At 40.8% G+C, this 20,034-nt stretch overlaps 1 protein-coding gene across 1 annotated transcript in view; it reads left to right on the top strand.

Annotated features, from left to right (window-relative positions):
* The window catches only part of CNTNAP5 (contactin associated protein family member 5), a 269,015-nt gene that overhangs the window by 111,814 nt on the left and 137,167 nt on the right, over positions 1-20,034 (top strand). The window contains exons 4-6 of the mRNA XM_014871836.2: positions 8,887-9,034; positions 15,840-16,043; positions 18,006-18,190. Of these exons, the coding sequence (XP_014727322.1) occupies positions 8,887-9,034; positions 15,840-16,043; positions 18,006-18,190 (537 nt within the window). The remainder of the gene's footprint in view (positions 1-8,886; positions 9,035-15,839; positions 16,044-18,005; positions 18,191-20,034) is intronic.

Here is a 20,034-nt window from a genome sequence, read left to right as displayed (position 1 = left end):
TCCGTCTGGCAAATTACAACCAGAGAGATACTGAGTGTACAGCACTAGCTATTTAAATGTACTTTGATGAAGCTAAACACAGAGAAGGTTCCCAGAGTTCCCCAACACTGCCAGACATAAACACATTCACTGCATTGTTAATCCCACTAATTTAATGTAAAGCATGAAGGTCTCCATGAGATTTATGCAGAACAGCTGAAATCTATGATTAGTGTTGGCAGCAGAAGAACAGTTTCAGTCTGTTGGCTAAGGTTAATCTAGTCAAGGTACTAGGGAAATATTTAACCTTGTTGTGATTTAGTTTAAAATGCTATCTTTATGTAGGATTGCCTTTAAGATAAAGTGCAGGAGGCTGAACAGAAGCAGGAATTAGCTGCCAACTTTTAGCTTAGACTTGTAATTTACAGGTTTAATTTTGCTGCTTGCTGCTTGCTTCTATTATTATTTATTTATGTAGCAGTGATGATATTAACAGTGATAAGAGCTTCACCTCCAGGTGCTCCAAAGACAAAGCTGATTCTAAAATCTAAAGATAGGGGTCCATTTACCATCAATGAAATGCAGTTTTGTGGAATGCAACATCACATATGTGTGCAAAGGGTGTCTCAGCACGGTAAGGAAATTGCACTTGGTTCATTGCTGGGAAGAAGAAGGGCAGCCTGCCCAGCTAGAGATTGGATCAGGCATTTGGGCTACATCTGTATGAGGAAATGGATGAAGACAGAGACCATTTTCTCATCCTGAGGTCAAGTGATGTAGCTCATGTATTATCCATTTGGTAAATTTGCTTTTCTTCAAAAGACATCAGTGTACCCAAGTTGCCTATTGGAAAAGGTTGCTGGTGGATACAGAATCTCAGACTTTGCCAAGGTACAGTTTGGCAGACTCTAGAAACAGATTGACACTAATTCAAACTGTTTAAAGATCAAACTGTCCATTTCAGTATAAAAAGATGCTGCTGAACAAAGCAAGAAAATAATTTATAATTTTTTAGGAGTGAATCAGAACAGGGAAAAAATGCACAAAGGGTTAAAAAGTTCTTCAATATTTTGTTTCATTTTCTTTGGTCTAAGTAGAAGTGTTTCACTGTCCTTGAGGGACTTAAGAAACTTCATGTTTCTAATGTCATCATCATTACACACTTTTTTTTGTTTTGATACAGGCCTATTTAGAAAATAATATTGCATAGGTTGTCTCAATAGCTATTCTTTAATTTTTTTTTTAATGCTTTTGCTTGCAAAATATTTTGATGATTTAAAAATGATGGGTTTTATTGGAAATGCTGTGATTAGTTCTACCAACTGTCAGCAGAAGGATAATAAGCTGCATCCTTAATATAAATGTAGTTTACTTTGGGCAGTCATCTATCTGATGTTAATGATGTTGTTAACAGCATTTGTTCCTGTATTTGGAAAGTAACTAACCAGACAGAAAGGTATGAACACAGTGTAATGGGGTGGATTAGCAGCAAATAACCTTCTCACTTGAGCAGATCATTTAGGGAAGTGATGAATTAGTATGGACCCTGACATAATACTGCATCTCCTCTCCCCTACTTGTACAGAAACTGCCAGCAGCTCAGAGGTGTCTAAATAATGCTCAGGAGCCCAGGTGGACACTGCATAGTTGGAGCACAGCAGTCAGCCCCTCAATAAGTACCAAGTGTAATGCAGTCCCAGTAGGACTCCTGCTTGATCAGGAGTCATTTTAATCCTTGGTGTTCAGGGAAGTTTAACTACCTCTTTGTAGACTAATTTTTTTTATTTTTTCCGTTAGGGGGTAAAGGGATGAGATGGAAAGCTGTCACTTCCTCAGATAATATGTTATGGGAGGATAATTTTGACAGGTACCTCTTCTATTCTTTCCTCCCCCCACCTTGCTCCTCCCTAATAGCAGCTCTGACAGTGTGCCAGGGGATATTGTTTCTGAGGTTATTGTCTGACAGTGTGCCAGGGGATATTATTTCTGAGGTTCTTGTCAAGGATGGGTGTTTCACAGAGAAAAATGTAGCTGCTGTTGGGAAAGAAGAAACACAAGCAGAAAGGAAGCTTCTCTTTGTGAAGGTAGGATAGGGTTTAGACTGGCTTGAATCATAGTATTCAAACTGGAAGCTGAAGCATGAGTCAGGAAAATCAGGTCAGAATAGCCAGAATTGACCAGTTAACCAGAAAGAACTGTTTACCTTTTGTCATGAAGACTATGATGCATTTATAGGAAAGAATGAAGTGGAAAGACCTGCTCAGAGGTGACTGATGTGCTAAGTGGACACAACCTGCCCTCCAGCTTATGGTCCCTGGACCAGGCTGACAGCTGTTTCCTCTTGGGCTCAGGCTGAAACCTGCTTAAATCGGTGGAAAAATCTCCCATTTACTCTCCTAAACAGGCAAGTTCCTCCAAGTAAATTTACTTTGTTTCTACAGATGGTTTGAAAGAATACTGAAAGAAGATTTAACTTGCCTTTTGAGAAAGAGAAGTGGGAAAACAGAGTACTTGGGTTTGCCATCCATATACCAAATGTAGCTGTGTGGTATTAAAAACAGAGCTCTAAACTTCACCTCTTAAAGGAGCTGAGCAATCCTCCTTGTTGTCCTTTCCTTCTCCCCATGGTCTGGTCCCCTCTAACAGCAAAATAATTTTTTTAAGGCCAGATGCTGAAAGAGAACAACTCCCAGGGGGGAGGTCCTGCCATGAACTCCTGAGCTGGGCAGCTGCACTGAGCTCACCCTCCAAACGAGGAGGAGCTTTTAGCAGCTCCCAGCTGGGCACAGGGCGATGGAGATGACAGCAAAGCAATTTCACTGTGTTTCTTTGTGACAAGGTATCAACAGTTCTGGCTTGATGTGTTAGGCAGTACTTTTTCCATTACATAAGCAAAGCAACATTTTTCACCCCTGGCATTCACAGGATGCAGAAATGATAAAATGTGAAAAAAACCCAAACATTTAGACTTTGAAATGATATTTTAGTTTTTGCATATTTTTGTGTTTTTAGGACTTAGCTGAGGTGAAAGGGGCAGGTTTCTACAATTGCCTGAACTGACAGTTGCTTTTGCTTTGCAGTAGAAACTGAATGTATTTTTAAATTTTCATTGTTGCAGAAACCTGTAACCACAAACCTACCCAGGCCTAGGTGCAGCTAGCAAGCACGGATGCAGCATAATTATTCTGTGAAAGGACACCCTGTAGCACCCCGTTAAAATCAGAGGGTGCAGAGTTTCCATATGGTGTGTTTATGGCAGTATTGTGTCCTTGTCATGGTAGCCCTCAGTCTCTTTCCACACATACAAGCAGAGACCTGGCAAAACTTGGTTTTAGTCACTGGCTTCCTCCAAACCTGGATTTAGTACCCGCACCCAATAGCCCCACTGAGCTGCATTTCAGGTAACACAAACTTCAGCAGACCTGAAATCCCACTGCCTTTGGAGAAGATGAAAGCCAGAGTTTGTTTCAGCCTGGAAAATGTGAAAAGCTAGGCAATGCTATCTCCTTCCTCTTTCAGATTTTCATGTTGTTTCTTCCTTGAAAATTCATGCTTTCTTGAAAATGCATGCACACTCAAGTACTTGGGAGTCATTCCCCAGTCCGTTCTTTATCACAGCACAAACTCCTAGGTTGTGATCTTTCTCATCTGGCTATGGAAGTTTAAAGGGGAGAATGACATTGTTTTACTCATAAGTACTGCAGTTTTGGGATTTATGACAGTCTTAGCTGCTTTTTGTCTCTATTTGGTTCCTTCACTAAGCTCTGGACAGCTCGAATCAAGTGCCCTCTTGTCCTTTTCTTCAGGCACTGGAGACAGCACACTGTGATGTCACGGGTGGGATTTGAAGGTGGAGTGCTCTTTTCCCTGCTTATATTTCTTTTACTGAAGGTTGAAATGTTGTAAATTGCTTAACATCTGCGTTGTATGCCCTCTGCACATTTATAATCTGATTATTTCTTTCCCCTCAATTCAACTCATCAGATTACTTTGGCAGAAATGAGAGTTTCAATATGTCTTAAAATACCTCCCCTAGAAGGTAGTTAACCTCAGGTCTGCCTGCTCACCGTGCAGGGCTGAGGATTGTGCCGATATTGCTGCTTGCATACTCATTTTGGACCCATCCTATTACTGCCTAACAAAGTGGGAGAGCAGAATGTATTCAGCAGAGCCATTATGGGAACCACCTTCTGCAAGTCTGTAAATAAATTGCCATTTGGTGTGCAGAGAATTCAGGCTGGGGAAAGCTGAGATAAAGTCCTTCATCTGATGTGATCTTTTGAGTTAACCAGGCTTTCATGGGCAGACACTTGGGCCCAATTTCCACTTGTCTGTTGGGAGGTGGAGACCACTCTGGGAGTTTGGCCAAAGGGTGATCTAAAGCTCAGCAAGTCTCACAGGTATGATCTGGCATAGCTCTGAATTAATGCATGAGGTAAAGAACCAAGTATGTGTCTTCAGGGTTATCAAACAACTGTCATATTTCACCACAGTTGTGTGACATTTTCCTGAACTGCCCTTGGAAAGCTTTTGGGATCCCTCTGAATGGGAGAGTTGTAAAAATAGCCCATTTAGATGAATCATTGTGTTTTCCTGAGGGACTCATCCATGCAAATTCCAGGCAACAACAGCGGTTTTGAGATTTATGCTTCTTTTCAAAATTTCCTTTTTCATTTAAACTGGAACTCCATTTTGTCCTATTTCACTGTAATCCATGAAGTAGGTGAGCTGAGCATTGGGAGGAGCACTGTGTGTGCTTGTCTCTGCCATTCTTCCCCACATGCTGACAGCTGCTGCCCAAGAGGCAGCACTGAGCCGGTCGGACCCTGCTCCAAACCACTGCAGCTGCTCTCCCCTCACCTTTTCATGCCGGTGGGACCTGCCTTTGCTGGCTCATAAAAAAAGCCTCATAAAATATTACTGTGGTGCCGTGGTCTGTGTCACAGCAGAGCACCGTGCAGCCAGGCACAGTGAAACAAGCTTGGTCTGAGGGGCAGCCCTGGCCAGCTGTTAACCTTGCGCCCACTGGCACTGGGGAAAGCTTTTGCCTTCAAGGAGCTGGTGGCAAAATTTGGCACTAATGGAGCTCTTTGATTTATAAGCCCCATAGAATGCCAGAGGCACGATTTCCCATGTAAATCATCCGTCTCTTGTGTTTACAGAGCTTGTTAAAAATTGAAGTGCTTTGCTCCCTCCCAGAGCAACTGTGTTGCATGGGAAATGCAAGTGCTTTGTTTTCTGCACTTGTTTGTCATTTTGTTCCTGGGAATTAATCCTTATCAACAACAAGTTGTAATAAAGGCCATTTCTCTAGAGGACTTCTGCCATTCTCACCGATAGGTTTACTGTTAATCAATATCTGAACCTCCAGGGCTGTGAAATCTGGTACTTCATCCTACTTTCATCTTCTTTAATGGATGGATTTTTTTCTGTGTCAGCTGTGGATCTTAAGTTTTCAAGTGACCGTCTGTGGCAATTGGTATTATTCAATCAATGGTCTACTGCCCACAGGTGGTCCCTAAAGGTGATCTGTATAGCAGTGGGAGTCGGAAGGGAAAATCAAAGCAATTCTGAAGGCACACACACAGTGATGCCCCGCTGGTAGCAGCAAGCAGGGATGTGCCAACAGCACACAGAACCATCTTGTAGGCACAGATCAATGGGTACAGCATTGCATGTGGATTTCCTTTCCCCAAAAGGGTCATTAGTTCTTTCCTTATTAGAAGAGCTTAAGAAAAAAAGTGCTGTAAGGGCAGTACTGGACTTCTGAATAGTTTATTTTTACTGGTGGCACTCTTTCAGTGTGGGAAGGATGTTTTTACATAGTTGCCCATGAGGTTTGGAGTGGACTGGTCTAGAGGCTGGGTGTGAATAGTTCTGGCTCTTGCTTGAGGTGTTCAGGGAAGATACCTAGCAGAGATGCCAGCAGGTATGCAGGGAGATCAGGTGTGGTACAGCTGTCAGTCTTTTCCCTGGCAAAATCACAACCTCCTTGATGTCACAGACAATCCCTAAAGTATGCTGGACACCCCAGCTTGTTTCACAGTATTAAGGGATACTTTTTGTTTTGTCTCTTGCTTTTCACCTTTACTTTCACTCTAGTTACTGCATTTTAAGCTTTTCTTCACAACTGGAAGGACTGGAAACTCTCTATTCCCCCTTTGTTGTTTATCTTCTTTCTTTTTAATCTTATTAAAGGTGAGACATTTACATAATCACAGGACTCCAAGAGCACGAACCTTTGGAGCAAACAAACAGAAAACAACAGTCTCCTTTATGCATCTTATATATCCATAAGTGTCTTACTAAAAATATGAGGACTGCCACAGCTATGACTGTGAGGCTTACTCTCTACTGACAATTTCATTACTTAGAAGAACAAGATTTTTCACTTAAAATACAAGGAAAAAGATCTCTGAAAGGCTCTCTGCTGGAATTTGAAACTGGGTCCTATGTGGAAAGCAGTATGAGTAAGATCAGGACATATAGAAGTACTTTTTGTTCCACTCCTCAAAACGTATCTGCTGGTTTTGATTAACTTGGAGTTAACAACAAGAAGAATATCCATTCGAATGAATAATAATATAGCTTAATTTGTGAGAGGTTAGTTAACTGTTGCATAATACTTGTAGAAAACAAGATCTTCTGCATTAAAAGTTCAGAACTAGAGGTGTAGGAAAAGCAAAGCTTTGAGGACAACTGGGATAACCATTTTTTCCCCTTTTCAGCCTGATAAGCTCCTAATAGAAATAATTTTAGAGATCTGTAATGGATTAACCCCAACCATTACCTGAGCCCCACAGAGCTGCTCACTCTCTGTCTGTGGGATGGGGGAAAGAATTGGAAGATTAAACATAAGAAAACTCATGGGTTGAGATGAAGACAGTTTAGTGGGTAAAGCAAAAGCCACCCACACTTTTGCAAGCAGAACGAGGAGTTCATACACCACTTCCCTTGGGTAGGGAGGTCTCCAGCATCCCCAGGGCAGCCAGGCTCTGTCACATGTAATGATGACTTGGGAATAAAAATTCCATCACTCTGGACATCTCCCTGTCCTTCTCCCAGCTCTGTGTGCTGAGCATGATTCCATATGGGATGGGATATCCCAGTGTCCTGGCTGTGTCCCCTCCCAACTTGCCATGCTCTCCAGTCTCCTCTCTGGAGGGGTGAGGTGCAGAAGAGTCCTTGACTCTGTGCAAGCACTGCTAAACTGATAACTGAATCATCTCTGTGTTATCAATGCTGTTTCCAGCACAAATCCAAAACAGAGCCCCATACAAATTACTACGAAGAAAATTAACTACACTTCAGCCAAAACCAGCACATGATCACATGTTTTGAAGGGTGGTTTTTCAAGGAGGTAACTGGGATTGTGAGAGATCATTTCAGTAAAGCTGTTCATCTTCAGAAGCAAGCAATAACAGGAATGAAATGCAAAGAATGTTTTAGGAAGACAGATATATGTGGTCTTTTGCATTCATGACTGGGTGGAAAATAAGGCTTACTGTATATAGAAGAGAATTTCACTTATCATTTTTAAGGTGAAATGAAATGAACATTCTATGGTTTAAAAGGATTGTGCCTTAGAAATATTCCAGAAGATTGTTTATTTAATATAGTCCTAATAAAACAATTGAATGCTGAGTTTAGTAAAACAAGAATACAACTGAATTTGAGGTTCTCTGGCATCTATAATAACATCTGGAAAAAAGTTGGAATGCTTTTATTTGAGGAAAAAAATGGGGTGGAGATGAACCCCTTATCTCTTTAACACATCCTTCAACCATCAAAATGAACTGCAGGCCTACTTTAATGCCTTATTCCAATTTTGCTCACAATTGCATTGTATAAGTGAATGGTGTAAGTGAATTTTTGAACTGCAGAAGCATTTTGAACTGGTACAACTTTTTGTGATGAAATTTTATGCTTACAAAATGCAGGACCTCTTTTACAAATATGGCTCTCCTGTGAGATTATGTTTTTGTGTGTTCTCTCTTTGGTTTTCATGCTTTACAAAACTCTTAGCTTCAAATTTCAATCCTAGCTGAATTACTCAAATGTTCTGAGGATTGCAGGAAGTGTGTGATATTCCTGGGCCAATATTACAGATAAGGGTGTAAAGATGAATTGAAAATGCTTCAGGCAGGAACGAAGCCTTGATGTTTGTCTGAAGGTTTGTCTTTGAAATCCCTCAGTCATTCTTCATCCATGAGAGAATTTCCTCTTGTTAAGTTATAATTCTGACTAGGGCCATTAATTTTGGCTTGCTGTTGCAGGCAATTAATTAAATAAGTAAGGAAAGAAATTAAATTATTTTTACTCTTTGCATGCTTTAACTCTCTCGGGTGCAAACACAGTCAAAATGCTGATTCTCCTGTGTGCTTACTCAGGCTTTTATCTCTTCCTGTTCCTTGCTTGAGTTTTCTGTTGGGTATCTGGAAGTACACTGTCCTGTTCTTCTTCCCGGACTCTGAAGAACTTCAGTGGCTTGTGTCTATCATTTAGCACTTCCATGAGTGCACCAAAGGCTAAATCAAGCCACATCCTTCACTGTGCTGATGGGACTCTGTCTATTTTAGGGGTTGATGGAGTATTATAGTGCACAGGAATAGCCTGGGTTGGGAGAAATTGTGCAGCATCTTCAGTATCATCCCCGTCTATAACCTGTTTTTGTAACTGCGTATACATCCCCCACTCTGCTGAGGTGCTCTGTGTGCTGCTGTCTCCTTTGTTTCCCTTCATAAGAGATGTAGCACTTGGAAGAAAACTTGGCAATTAATTTAAATAATTTCAAGCAATTGTTGAGAGTAAGAATCGTGGAGAGAGGTGAGAGTTCACAGCCTTTTTTAGAATGCTGCATTCACCTCCTGTTGCTTAATGTCTCACCAAGACTTTTTGTTCTTCCAGGCCTTCACAGGGAACAGCAATGCTGACAGTGTGGTTCACCACAAACTGCTGCACTCCATGAAAGCTCGATTCTTGCGCTTCATCCCTCTGAAGTGGAATGCTGGTGGGCGGATAGGACTGAGAGTTGAGGTCTTTGGCTGCTCTTACAGTAAGTGGCTGCATCTTAACCCACACTTTGTCAAAGAGCTTTTACTTGGTGCTGGCAGTGCTGTGGAAAGCGTGCAGTAAAAGTTTTATGAGTTAAAATGTAACATGAAATACATTGCTGTTGTTATTTTTTTTGGAAGTTGTTCTTGCCTTTCTGCCCAGGGATGTGCTGCCCATCTTGCTCAGCTGGTGAAGCCTCCTCAGGACTGAGCCCACCACAGAGCAATTTGCAGTCAGATGCTGCAAAACCTCCTGCCCACTGGAGGTCACAAAGATAATTGGGATCTTTATAGGTCTATATTTGCCTAAACAGTTCATTTCTGAGTTTAAGGCAAGCTACCTAGTTGTGAGGTGCTGTGGATTTTGCAGCTATGGTTGTATTTGAGGCTGATGATTTTATAGCTTAAAAGTGTAGACAACCTGTCTGCTGATTTAATTGCTTTTACATGACAGCTTTCTTTGCCACTCTTAGCACATGATGTTCTTTGAAGATATGGTATGTAGTGTTTTGGGCTTTGGCACAGCCTGCAGATGCTGCTGGCTTGGGGTGTTTTGGTGACAAATCTTGTTGTAGTGCTGCAGATATGTGACCTATGACCATGTCAGACTGTGAATGAAAGGCAAAAGGACTGATACTGCTCCATGGCAGAAAATGGACGTCCCCTCATTAAGAAATACAAGTACAGTATTTGTTTCTCAGGTGACTTTGTGTTCATTTTTGTGACTTGAGATGCTGCTGGAAACGGGAGATTTTGTTGTGGAAAGTTCAGGGGATTAACAGCATTTTACTGATAAATTTGATGTGGTGCAAGTCACCATTATGTGACACCACTGTACTGGTACATCTCCCCATTTAGCTTAGGTCCTTGTCTGTTCCTCCAAGCACAGATAATAGGCTGTAACAGAATAAGCATACAAACTATTTGGGAGACAACCTAAATTCATTTAAGCTAAATGAAAGAGAAGTTGATTAAACTTTTTGATTCGCATATTCCCACTGAACAAAGACACAATTCCAGGATTCTGGGGGCTTGTCACTGCACATGGATCTTAGAACTGCTTCACATGGTTTCACAGGAAGATTCTCATGGTCTCTATGTAGGTCTATCACATCCATTCAGCTTCTTCTAGATGCTGTTTCTCCACCTGTACAAGCACTGTGGACTGACCTACAACAGCCTGGACTGGATGCCCAGTCATTAGGGCAAGAGACCTTTTCCAGGTATATTAGTGAACATGTAAACTGAAACCTTAAATTTAAAAATCAGCTGCCCTTGGTGACATAATTCTGACACAGATAGCTAACCTGTTTTCAAGAGCTTTCTTCTATTAATGATGCCCAAAACTCTGAAGTGAGGAGTGCAGTCCAAACAGTTGTGTAACAAATAGAACTTGAATTTTGGGAAGATTGAAACTTTTGTGGATGATTTTTCTTTTCTTGGTTCATGTTGTGTACTACATGAGCACTACTTTCATGTCAGACTGTGGTTGTATTTTCTATGATACAAAGATTTCACCATCACTTGCAGGCTGAGTTGCTTTGTGTTTTCATCTAAGTCTTCATCTTTGTTCTGTACCCTGCAGTTGCAGGAAATAAAAGTGCTAGTGCAGAATTAAGGTATGAGATTAAAGCGAGCCAGAAAAGAAATAAAGGGATTCATAAAACTTTTACAGGGTGTTGAAATATTAATTCCATTTATATAAATGTGCCATTCACATTTCTCTCTGGCAAATTGCATATGCCAAGAAATACCTGTCTACAAGCTGTGCTTACATAGTTTCACTGACTTGGCTACTCCTAACTCAGACACACCAGCACTGTACAAAAGATGTTTGATCATTTATAAAATGTCATCTTTAGTGATATACTGACAGAATATCTGCTGCAGATCCTGAGCTGGTGTACAACTACATAACTGCATTTTGTAAAGTTGATAGCAGACAGACTCATCCACTGTGTTCAGTTGTATCACAAGAAATATGAATAATCTGGGAAAAAACCTAAAATTAAATAGCTTAACCTTCTAGAGATAGGCTGTAGAACAAGCCAGGAAGGAAACTGAACTAGAAGAACAAGTATATTGAATGTTCACCATCTTCGTGCATGTGTCTGTATGTATATGAAAGAAGGGATGTGATGCTGAGAGCAGAAACAGCATCAGCTGATCCAAATCCATCTGTAAGAGCCACTATGGCTTCCCTGCTGGCCTTTTTAGGTGAATGTGACAGTCTTGTGGCAACAGAAGGCTCTGTTATCTCATTTTTGGCATCTCATGACCCTCCTGTGCAGTATTCTCTGCTCGAGAGGTCCCAGGAACACGATCCTGTGCTAACTATTGCAAGTGCAGCTTTCAGTGATGACTGACATGGAAGGCATCAGGTCTTGTAGGTCACCTGCCAGGTGACACTCTGCCAGGACACAGCAACAAAACATTGCTCAGGAATCCTGCTGTGTGCATTGAAAGCCAAAGTGGGTATCTTAGCCTGTGATGGCACTGTGCTGCTGAATGGCATTTGCTGTTGTTTATTGCTTCTTCTAGAAATAATTTACTATGAATTTATTTCTCAAGTCTCCCTGTCAAACAAAAGAGCTTTCCTTTTTTGTCTTCATTTTTTCCTTCTTCCCTTTTTCTTTTCACCCTCTATTTGGCTACCAATTGACATTGTTTCTTTGGAAAAATAAAAACATGTTTTGAACGGAAAAGCTATTTCAGATTATGAGTGTATCTGATCCTATCCCATACAGATCCTATAGTTCCTATAAATGATGGACTCTAAGGCCATCACAAAAGCTGTAATTCACAGATAGCCTGCTAATTGTTTACTTTCTTCAGAATCTATGTATTTAAATGAAAATTGATTGCATTTATTTGAAATTCCTGTAAAGATCTCATCTGGTATCCTCAAAATAGGTACTGCAATAGGAAGGAGAGGATGATCTGAAAGCATACATTAATGTTTCCTGCTCAGAAAAGGATTGATGATGAGTTCTATGGAAAGTTCCATGCAGAAATATGTGTAAGCCCTTGCTGTCCCTTTGCAGCAGTGGCTCCAGCAGTGTATTTGTAACAGATAAGCAGAGCTTCAGCAGAGGACATGCTCAGACAAATGGCAAACCAATTGCTTTTGATGCTGGAGGTGGCAAGGGGTGACAAGTGTATCTTTATACTTGGGAAAAGTCTTGTTAGCTTAGCACAAGAAAAAATAAAATTGCTGACACAATTACTTTTGTAGGATAAGATTTATAGCTGCATTGAAGATGCTGATCATATTCTATAACTGGTTAACAACCCAAAGTGCATCAGCAGAATTGGGTGTATGTGCAGTTAACGGGCTGGGATACCACAGGAGAAACAATGATAGGGTGTGAGACAGGGTGTCTTCTGAGAGCAGAATTCTTCATTTGCAGTTCTGGACTCTGTTTTCTCATATTTTGCTGCCATTGCTTCAGGGAATATGATCTGATATTGTGCTTTTCTATTAAGTGATATTTTTACTGGATTCTTTTTCTATCTCTTTTTCTCTCCTTTTTTTTTCCTTCTTTTCCCTCACCTTCCTTCATCCTCTCCTTTGTCTTCCTGTGCAATAGAAAAGAACTCATTGCAGAGAACTGCTTAATGTCTGATGGTCATTGACCAGTAGTGTTTGTAATCAAATGCACAAGGTAAATACCCAAATGATTGCTTACCCAATTGAAGCAGAGATTTGTGATAGGGATAAATCTGCATGGCAGAACAGTCACCTCTGAAGTAGCCATCCACATTCATTCCTCGAGCTGTGTGTCTGAGAGGGAAGTGGGCATGGCTTTAGGGTCGTTCAAGCTGTGACTGGCCAGGGGACACATTTGTTCAGAGCAGGAGTTGTCTTTTTCCTTTCTGCCAGGAGTTAAAGATTCTGTTCATTGGTGCAAGTGCAAGAATGAAAGTTCCTGTCTTTGCAACTGTTCCTAGACTTATTCCTGTTTTGGAATATCTTTGCTAAGTAAATATTCACTCTTCCCAAAGTCTCTAGGAGGAAGGAGTGTCTTCTTAAGTATGGCTGTATATCCTCTCTGCTGCTGGGAGCAGATTGCTGCACGGGTAAACTCTGCTCTCATACTGCTGCCAGCCTGTCAACAGCCTTGTTGATGAGGACAATGTAAAAAAGAGCCCAGAATGAGTAAAGTCTGTCTTCAGGGAGCGTAGGAACACCAGCAGGCAGGGCAGGATGAAATCACATGTTGTGTTTTAGTCTGTTATTACTACAGATTGTCTGAGACTTGAAACATTTTGGATCCTCATTCTCTTGCTGCAGGAGGGTTATGGACATACATGGACTGAATAAACACTAAGCAAACACTAAGCAGGTTTTCTGGAGTGGCTGTTTTTAACAGGAACCAACGATTTGTTGTCATGCAAACTGCCACTAATGACTTTTGGCTGCCAGTGTTAGCATTTATTCGACATATTCCCATTTCATTCAGGGCTATTTATTGGCCAATGCGCTCACAGCTGATAATTAGTGGAGCAGAGCTTTTCAGAAACAGGTTTTCCTTTGTGATATACTCTGTAAATGTCAGTAGGAGAGCTCTTCAAGAAATCATGTTATGCTGTGTCTTAGTGGAGAGTTGAGAACAAGAACTGAAGTGTGAATTTAGACTGGCTGGAACCTTGGATCTTAGGAAAAAGATTTTAAAAGCGTAGCTTTTGCAGCAACATTGAATCAGTGCACCCTTGCTCTTGCAGTATGTTTGGTTTTAAGGGCTAGGAGGAAAATCAACTTCTGGAAATCAAATACTGTAAATACTTCATAAGCTATTTCCTAATCCCTGCCTGAAATGAAACTATTTTTATAAGACACTTGTGATTTACTTTAAACAAATTGTAGTATTTAATGTAGTTAGGGGAAATTCACAAGAACTAAACTACCAATTTAATTCCCATTATAGAAACTGGCAGTCAAGGTGTCAATAGAGAGAAGTCAGCAATTCTGAAGGAGCTGTTTCTAATTCACCTATTCTAATAACACCTAATTCAGAAGTTAAAAACAGATGGCAGGAATACTTTCGTATTTGTGATAATTCCTGAACTAGCAACTGTTCCACAAATTATGGGAAACAGGATGTTAAAATTCTGACATCACAGATAAGAAGTTGATCTTAGTTTATTCAGGAGTAAATTTTCCCCAGGACTGACTTTCTTTGTAGTTTTATTCTCATAAAAAAAAAAAAAAAATCAGATGCCTTCTGATTTGGAATGAAGTTGGCTATGGAGTTGCAGAATTTTGCATCAAATTTAAATGTTGTGCTCCCTCCAAGTTTGTAATTGTGCCATCAAACTTCTGTACAAACTGTCATACTGACAGGCAGAAATTTTCATGGTAGTTTCCATGGTAACAAATTGTTAACAGCTGTTTTATTTTCTGAGCTTTTAATAGTTTTTAATTGCAAACCTCTTTAAATTTTTTCACTTAAAAAAAGTTAAAACCCTTCCCCCAGCTCTTATTATTTTTGGTTTTTTAAAAAGGAGCAGATGAGACTAATGTTAATACTTAAAAGGAGAAAAGAACTCTCAGTGGAGTTTAGGTGACTAAGGACTTAAATTACTGACTTGAATCACAATACAGTTGCTGACTGGAAGTCTTGATCATATGAACCTCTCAGTTATTTTTCAGAAGAAAACAGAAAACTGATAGCTTTGGTTTATCACTGAAATATACAGTTTGCAAGCAAAGTTAGTCTATGTTCTTTCTTCTTGGGCACTAGGAAGGTGTTACTTGTCTGTGCATGTGCCTCAGTAGTTATATAGTTTAGTAACTACTTTGTTAAATCCGATATTCTTTTTTTTTTTTTTTTCTTAACAGGGAATACTAGTTGACAAAATTGATATTTTATACATAAATTGTGTCAAATTGCGGTTGGATAGAAATTGGAATTGAAATAATGTATGTCAGTCAGATGTTTGTGTACAACATATTAGTTAAAAGTATTTAAAGATACCTGAAATATTCTGGTTATAGATGCATTTAAAATTTTGTTTAAAAATATGTTTTGCTTAAAAGACCACTTTATAAAGCAAAGAGAGTACTGCAGGCTGCTGCTGCCAAAGAAAAATATTAATTTCAATTGAGTAACAGAAAGCTTGTTTCCTACCAGAATGATTGGGATTTTAGAGGCTGGCTGAAGGGGAAAATATGTTTCTAATAGGATTTTCAAAGGTGTAAAATCAGTTTAGATGCCCAGCTCCCATGAAATCTCCTCAAAAGCTTTTTGAATTGATATTTGGCTATTCCTGCCAGCCTAGTCAATTTGCATGCAGAAACATGGCTGATAAATGCCCATCACAAGCAAGCAGCCAGCCCTCGGAGGCTGAGGGGATCCTTATTTGAATGCAGGGCTGGATGCAGGCATGGCTGACATGCAGGAACAGCTCAACAGGCACTTGTGAAGCTACAAAAGTGGAGTGAGTACTGAAGTGTTCAAAGTAATGAATAACATCCTGACTGCATTTGAGATGAACAGCAAATGTGGCAAGGGATGTTCTGGAGATCTGAATATGATGGAAGCACCTGTTCTGTTCTCAAAAATTAAATGAGAGAGAAGTGTTGCATGAGAAAGGCTAGTGCAGAGGAGTTCTGGTTTTATCCTCGTGTTCCCTTTCTCCAGCAGAGGGAGAGGATTGGAAATGGATGAAATGTGGTTGCCCAAATGATCTGTACACTCAGGACAATACCTGACTCCAAATTGTATATGAAAAGATCCTGAAAAAAACACAGTCCCTCTTCTGATGCTGCCACTCCTTGCCATTTTGCCATTTTCTTTCTTCCAGAGTCAGATATTGCAGACTTTGATGGCAGAAGTTCACTTCTCTACAGGTTCAATCAGAAGCTTATGAGCACGTTCAAAGATGTAGTTTCCTTGAAGTTCAAGAGCATGCAGGGGGATGGAGTCTTATTCCATGGAGAAGGACAGCGTGGAGACTACATAACCTTGGAACTGCAGAAGGGGAAGCTCTCCTTGCACCTCAACCTGGGTAAGGGTAATTAGGATTACTGATTTGCTTATAAATCTATTATTTATATTAGAAGGTATCTGCAAACTCTTCAACAGAACATTCTGTGTTCTGATGTCATGCAGGACATGGTAGATGAGCCAAGAAGAGACCTTGGTTTCTCTAACTGAGCAAGGCAGAACTGCTCAATGGCTAGTTCTGATTCTTCACATACCTCCTTTTTTTTCTTTTTTTTCATGTGTGTGTGGGTTTTTGTATTATTTTTAAGAACAGCATTTTCAGGAAGTGGTCTTTGGACTGCAGAAAAGTTTTATTTTTGGTTTGTGTCTAATTTTTTTCCATTCACACAGTGATTCAGAGCTGAGCTGAGAATACAGAATTTCAATGATAACGTTCTGGTCAAAACGTTGTGCACATTGCTGTATGTTTCCTTCTTGAAAACTGTGAATAGTCCTTCAATATCTGTAAGGCTATCACGGTACGATCATGTTGGATCAGAGCAAAAGAGGAAAGGCTGGCTTAATTTCTTTCTCTAGAAGGATTTTTTTTTGGTTTTTTTTTCCTGATGAATACACTGAAGCACTTTGATAATGGTAGGGACTACTGCAGTAGGAGTGATCATACCCCCTGTCCCAGCCCTACTGCAAAATCTTCACTGGCTTCATCTGTGGGTGTCCCATGGTATGGCCTCAGCAGTCTCTGCTGACTCATGTTTCTCATACTGAGGGGTTTGAGTTGGGCATTTTTCGCCTTGTGCTTAATTATGTCTGTTTTACAAGTCAGTAACTAATTTCCACAGCTGTTGGACTTAATCTTTTACATAAGCTCATTAATTGTTGAGTCCCCAAGTTGTTCTTTCTTTCTCTTTCCTTCTTTCCTTCTTTCCTTCCTTCTTTCCTTCTTTCTCCACAAAGATTGGAAATGGTAATGCATCATTTTCTGATTTGGGATTTAAATGTTACTAGGACCAAAAAACTACATCACAAAGCTCTCAATGAGGGAATCTACCCCACTGAATTGTCCTGTTAGAAATATTTCATGCTAGGATTAGGATATAGTACAATTAATTATATTATGTAACTTCTTTCAGAGGAGATACTGTTGTGAATGTGTATTCTGAGATGAGCTGGGGTTTTTTCTTCAGCTCTAGCCACAAGTGTACAAAATTTTAGCCATTTCAGGTCCTGTTTTTGCATTCATATGCCATGGACAAGGGTTTTAATGATTTCTCTCGAATCTGCTTGTATATCTTTCTTGCATCAGTTTTGGAGTATGTGTTCTCTGCATTCTGTGGGAATGTAAAACAGGATACACAGTCCCTTCCAGGGAGAGGCTCTAAAGTGTTCAGACATGTAGCCAGCTGGAAAACAGAAGAGTTCTGGAAATTAACGGGCTAGAGCCTAAATATTTTTATGATATGTGATCTATACTTTTGGAGAGCTAAGCCAGGTTTAAAAAATTTATGAGCTGAACAAAACACTCTTATGGCTTCACTGATTTGTGCCTTTTTTTTTTTTCTTTTTACCCTGTGAAAATGGACAGGTACAATTTTCTTGTTAAAATGCAGAAAGCACAGAGTTGACAGAGAAGTGTCAGGAGTAGTCTGTTAATGGGATTAGACAGAAGATTTTGGTGCTACCCAAAGGAAGTTCTTAAGCCACCAGACCAAAAAGGCCTGGCAGATCCAAGGGTACAGACAAAGTAATAATGTCCTGTCTGCTGCAGTGTATGGGTGTGGTATCAGAAATACCTCCTGGTTCATCATAAGGATTTCACTGGGAAAAATGTGTGTTGGGGGAGGTATACACGCATACATGTGAATAAGAGACCCAAGGAATCTAAGGCAGTCTCTGAAAAGGATCTGTTTCCAAGAGCTCTGCCTTGCATCCTGGAGCTCTTTCCTGTGCTTCCCTTGAGTCTCCATGCTCCAGTGAAGAGTCTGGAGGTAACTCTGATGTCTTCTGCCTCTCTGTGCCACTCCAGGGGACTCCAACCTGCACTTCAGTAACAGCCACACGTCTGTCACCCTGGGAAGCCTCCTGGATGACCAGCACTGGCACTCGGTTCTCATAGAACGCTTCAACAAGCAAGTGAACTTCACAGTGGACAAGCACACCCAGCACTTCCGAACCAAGGGGGATTCAGATCACTTGGACATTGATTATGAGGTGTGTGAAGCCCTTTAGGTTATAACCTGTGAGTTGAGGTATGAATTGCTATAAAATGAATCTGATGGAAAGCAACTATCCTATGAACTGTTTCTTTCCACAAAGACCATTATTTAAAATTTCCTTCCTAGAGAGCTCCTTGTATACTTACACTAACATAGTTTATGCTGGTAAACTCCATATATGCCAGCATCAGAAAGTGGCCAATGTCTGTGCAAATATACATTGCATTATGTTTCCAATTCAAAGTATGCCAGACTTTGAATAAATGAGAAGTCATAGTCTGGTTTCTAGTCAAATGTTCAGGGAGCAGCTGTGTTATCATTGCCAATATGATTTTAATGGCATCACTATGGACCATCCCTGTGCACCATCCCTGCATTGAATTGAGCATGACTGTGGGGATATTTCACCCCTGAGTTGTCCCTCTATTCAGGCACCACTTACTGAGTTACAGCTCTCCAGACAGAGATGAACAGGTGGAAATTATTGTATTCCCACTAGGAATGGAAGTCCTCCAGAATGCAAGGAAGTTTTAGTGAGGTGGGTGGCTGTCTCTTCTCCCAGATAGCAAATGACAGGATGAGAGGAAATGGCCTCAAGTTGTGGCAGAGGTAGTTTAGATGGGAGAGCAGGAAAATCTTCCTTACTGAAAGGGTGGTCACACATTGAAATAGGCTGCCCAGGGAAGTGGTGGAAGTGGCATTTGGGGATATGGTCTAGTCATGAACATGATGGTGCTGGGCTGAGCTCGATCTTAGAGGGTTTTACAATCTTAGCAATTCTGTGATTCTATGCTTCTCACAACCACCAGCTCTGATCCAGCTCCCTTCACATCTGAGCATGTTGCAGAGCATGCTGATCTAGGGAGCCAGAGCAGCTCAGCAAAGAACTGAGCATAGGAATCATCCAGCCTGCCCGTAAACCCGAGCCTGGTGTCCTGCCCTGTGATGAGACCAAGGTGTGGCAGAGCACTGTTTATATCACCCCAGCAGTGCTTATGGATGCTAGTTGTTTAAAAAGCACTTTAAAACCCTTAAAAAACCTTAAAAAAATCATCATATGTGCATGCAGGGCAGTTCTTCATCTTGCTATCAACGCACACCTGCGTGCAAATTACCCACGTTCATTTTTATCCCCTGGTGCTTGTCTGCCAAGTCTCCCTTGCCCACAAGGCTCAGGGTCGTGCTTGCACAGAGCCATCACCCTGTGTGGATGTGTTGAGCTGGCACGGTTCACTGCTTCAGAGACCACAGGTTTCCCCTTTGCACTTTGAATTCATTTATCCGGAAAGGATCACTTTCCAACACACCCAAGGGGAAAAAAGCAGACGGCTCAGCAGTGGCAGGTGCCTGCTCTCTCCTCCTCCCATCTTCCAGATGAAATGAGTTTCTTTGCATTTCACAAAGCAGGGTGGAGAGAGTGGCACCTGTCCCCTGGCACTGCTCTACCAAATCATGAGCACATTTAGTACGGACAGCACTTGGAGCAGTGGGATTCTGCAACAGCTTTAGATTGAACTATTAGGGGCCAAAACTGTAACTGCTTTTAAGATGGAGTTGAGAAATAATTTAGTCATCAGTTTTTCTAATTTCAAAATAATAAAATTACTTACCTCGTGCTTGGTGCCAGTTAGGGGAAATTCAGGCTCCAATCTAATTTGCAGAACATTTTTCCAGATGTTCCAAAATAGGGAACATAGTAGAAAAGATCTTCAGGTGTTGTAAATCAGCATCACCACCAACCACTGTGGCACTCAGACCTTGTCCCCTGAGCTTAGTTTTTCACAGTGTGTTTTTTCTCCATTTGCACTGAGACAGTCTTTCAGTCAAACATTGCAGCAA

This window comes from Sturnus vulgaris, chromosome 7, assembly GCF_052056855.1.
Source record: "Sturnus vulgaris isolate bStuVul1 chromosome 7, bStuVul1.hap1, whole genome shotgun sequence".
In the NCBI taxonomy this organism is placed as follows: domain Eukaryota; kingdom Metazoa; phylum Chordata; class Aves; order Passeriformes; family Sturnidae; genus Sturnus; species Sturnus vulgaris.
This window is presented reverse-complemented; position numbering and strand designations above follow the sequence as displayed.